General features: G+C 38.4%; 1 protein-coding gene across 2 annotated transcripts in view; it reads right to left on the bottom strand.

The window, feature by feature from the left end:
* Positions 1 to 1,858, bottom strand: part of LOC119592689 (phospholipase D1-like) — a 27,716-nt gene that overhangs the window by 7,292 nt on the left and 18,566 nt on the right. For both annotated transcript variants that reach the window (XM_037941603.1, XM_037941605.1), the window contains exon 17: positions 176 to 832. In XM_037941603.1, coding sequence (XP_037797531.1) covers positions 176 to 832 — 657 coding nt within the window. The remainder of the gene's footprint in view (positions 1 to 175; positions 833 to 1,858) is intronic.

The following is a 1,858-nucleotide window of genomic DNA, read 5'->3' as shown; positions in this document are numbered from 1 at the left end:
AAATTAAATGGAAAAACTGCACACACTTGAGTTTCAAACTCATATTTTAGTAGTCCAAAGCATTGCCAGTTATCACTTGCAACTATTATCATTAGTCAATAAAATCATATCAATATCAAACCACACACAAAAAAACAAAGCTTTATGATTATTTCCTTGAAATTTAAGTCCTTACCGCTGCAGCTGTGGAATTTTGTTTGCCGTCCAAGCACGCACCCCTCTTCCTTTCTCCTTCACTTCTTCCACCAAGTCAAGCCCCATTCTCTTCACTTCCCTTATACTTCTCCCCATTTTGCCTGTGCTGTACTCCCCCTCGCTGGTGGAGAGGGTTTCTCCATCTGCAGTTCCATCACTGCCTCCTCTTTTGTGATGCTTGTTTCTATCCGGTGACTGTAGGGGTATGTTCTCTACTTTTTTCTCAAGGGTTATTGATCTGCCAGTGTTGGATTCATTCCCCGAATCTTTTTCAGTTTCGAGAGACTTGTTCCATTCACCATCAAGTTCATTTCCTGTGACAAAGGTAACTGTCATTGTATCCTTTACTGGACTGTTGGCTTGGCTTAGTGTGTTGGTTTCATTATCTGTAGTCCCTGACCTTGGCACACTCGGTGAACAATCACTGGGATTAAGGAAAAGAGAGCTTGCAGTAGTACTTTGGGTTTGGTCAAGAGAAAAAGAAGCATCCAGAGAAGTCCTTCGGCTACTAGGTGTTGATTGTGTCATTGTATTGACCAACACATCATTTGTCCCTCGCACAAGCTGCTGCAATGCCGACCCCAATGCTGTTGGTCGGGAGGACATCTGAACACCAGCATGACCAACATCAACAAGTCTGAAGAAAAAGCAACAAAAAGTTCAAAATTAACACACATCAGTATCATAAGTATATGTGGTATATCTACTTTTCTTTGTTTATGCCCAAAAAGAAATTATAGTCATTCGGGGGAATAAATGAAAGTTTTCATTAACATCATCCTGTAGCCCATAATACTTGCCTTAAAAAAAAAACAAATACACCATAAGATATGTAATCCTGTTGTGCTTTCAATGTTGTACACTTTTTTGTTCTAATCTTTATATTTTTTTCTTAATAACTGAAAAAGACATAATCATTTGTTGCCCCCAAATGGGGTAAGAAATGAATTGTGAGGGGCAAAAAATAAAAGGGCTGAAACTTCTCTAAATTTTAATTACTTTGGATTCTAATAGAGTTCATAGAGATGAATTTTCTCTAAGAATCACTAAACAAGCTGAATTATTTGAAAAATTTGGCAAATTTGCCTGTAGGGAAAAAAAGGACCGTTTTGGGGTGAAAAAAATCACGTGGGGAAAAAATGAATGGGGTAAATAATGACCCTAGTACTAGGTCAGATCCATTCTGTTAATAAAATTAATTAACAGAGCCCTTCCTTTTTAAGACGAAGAAGACAGGCATTTGCCTCTACATCAGGGAAAATGAAAACTCCTTTTTTGATTTCTAGGAGAACAGGTCCATAAAATATGTACTGTGACTCTAATACTTCAATGTCTTTTACTGGTCTTTCGCACCATGTCCAGTCATGTGGGTTACTACTAAATGCCTTTTGGTGAAGGAAGTCAACTTCCACCTTTTCAATGTCATCGTCGTCATCGTCATTTGTAAAGGTCTTCGTCACCTTACCCCAATAATATTTTAACTTGGGATCAGTGGCAATGAGATAGTCATGTACTATATCCTGGAATTCCAAGAAGGTGGGACCTAGCCCCATCTTTTCCATCCTCTTAAGGAGATTCTTCAACTTGTCTTCCAACTCTGTACCAAGACTAATCTTCCTTCCCTGTTCATAAGGGATTCTGTGACATAATTAATGGTGATAAG

The sequence above is a fragment of the Penaeus monodon genome, chromosome 30 (genome assembly GCF_015228065.2).
Source record: "Penaeus monodon isolate SGIC_2016 chromosome 30, NSTDA_Pmon_1, whole genome shotgun sequence".
NCBI lineage: Eukaryota > Metazoa > Arthropoda > Malacostraca > Decapoda > Penaeidae > Penaeus > Penaeus monodon.
The sequence above is the reverse complement of the archived record's forward strand: the minus strand, read 5'-3'. Positions and strand labels throughout refer to the sequence as shown.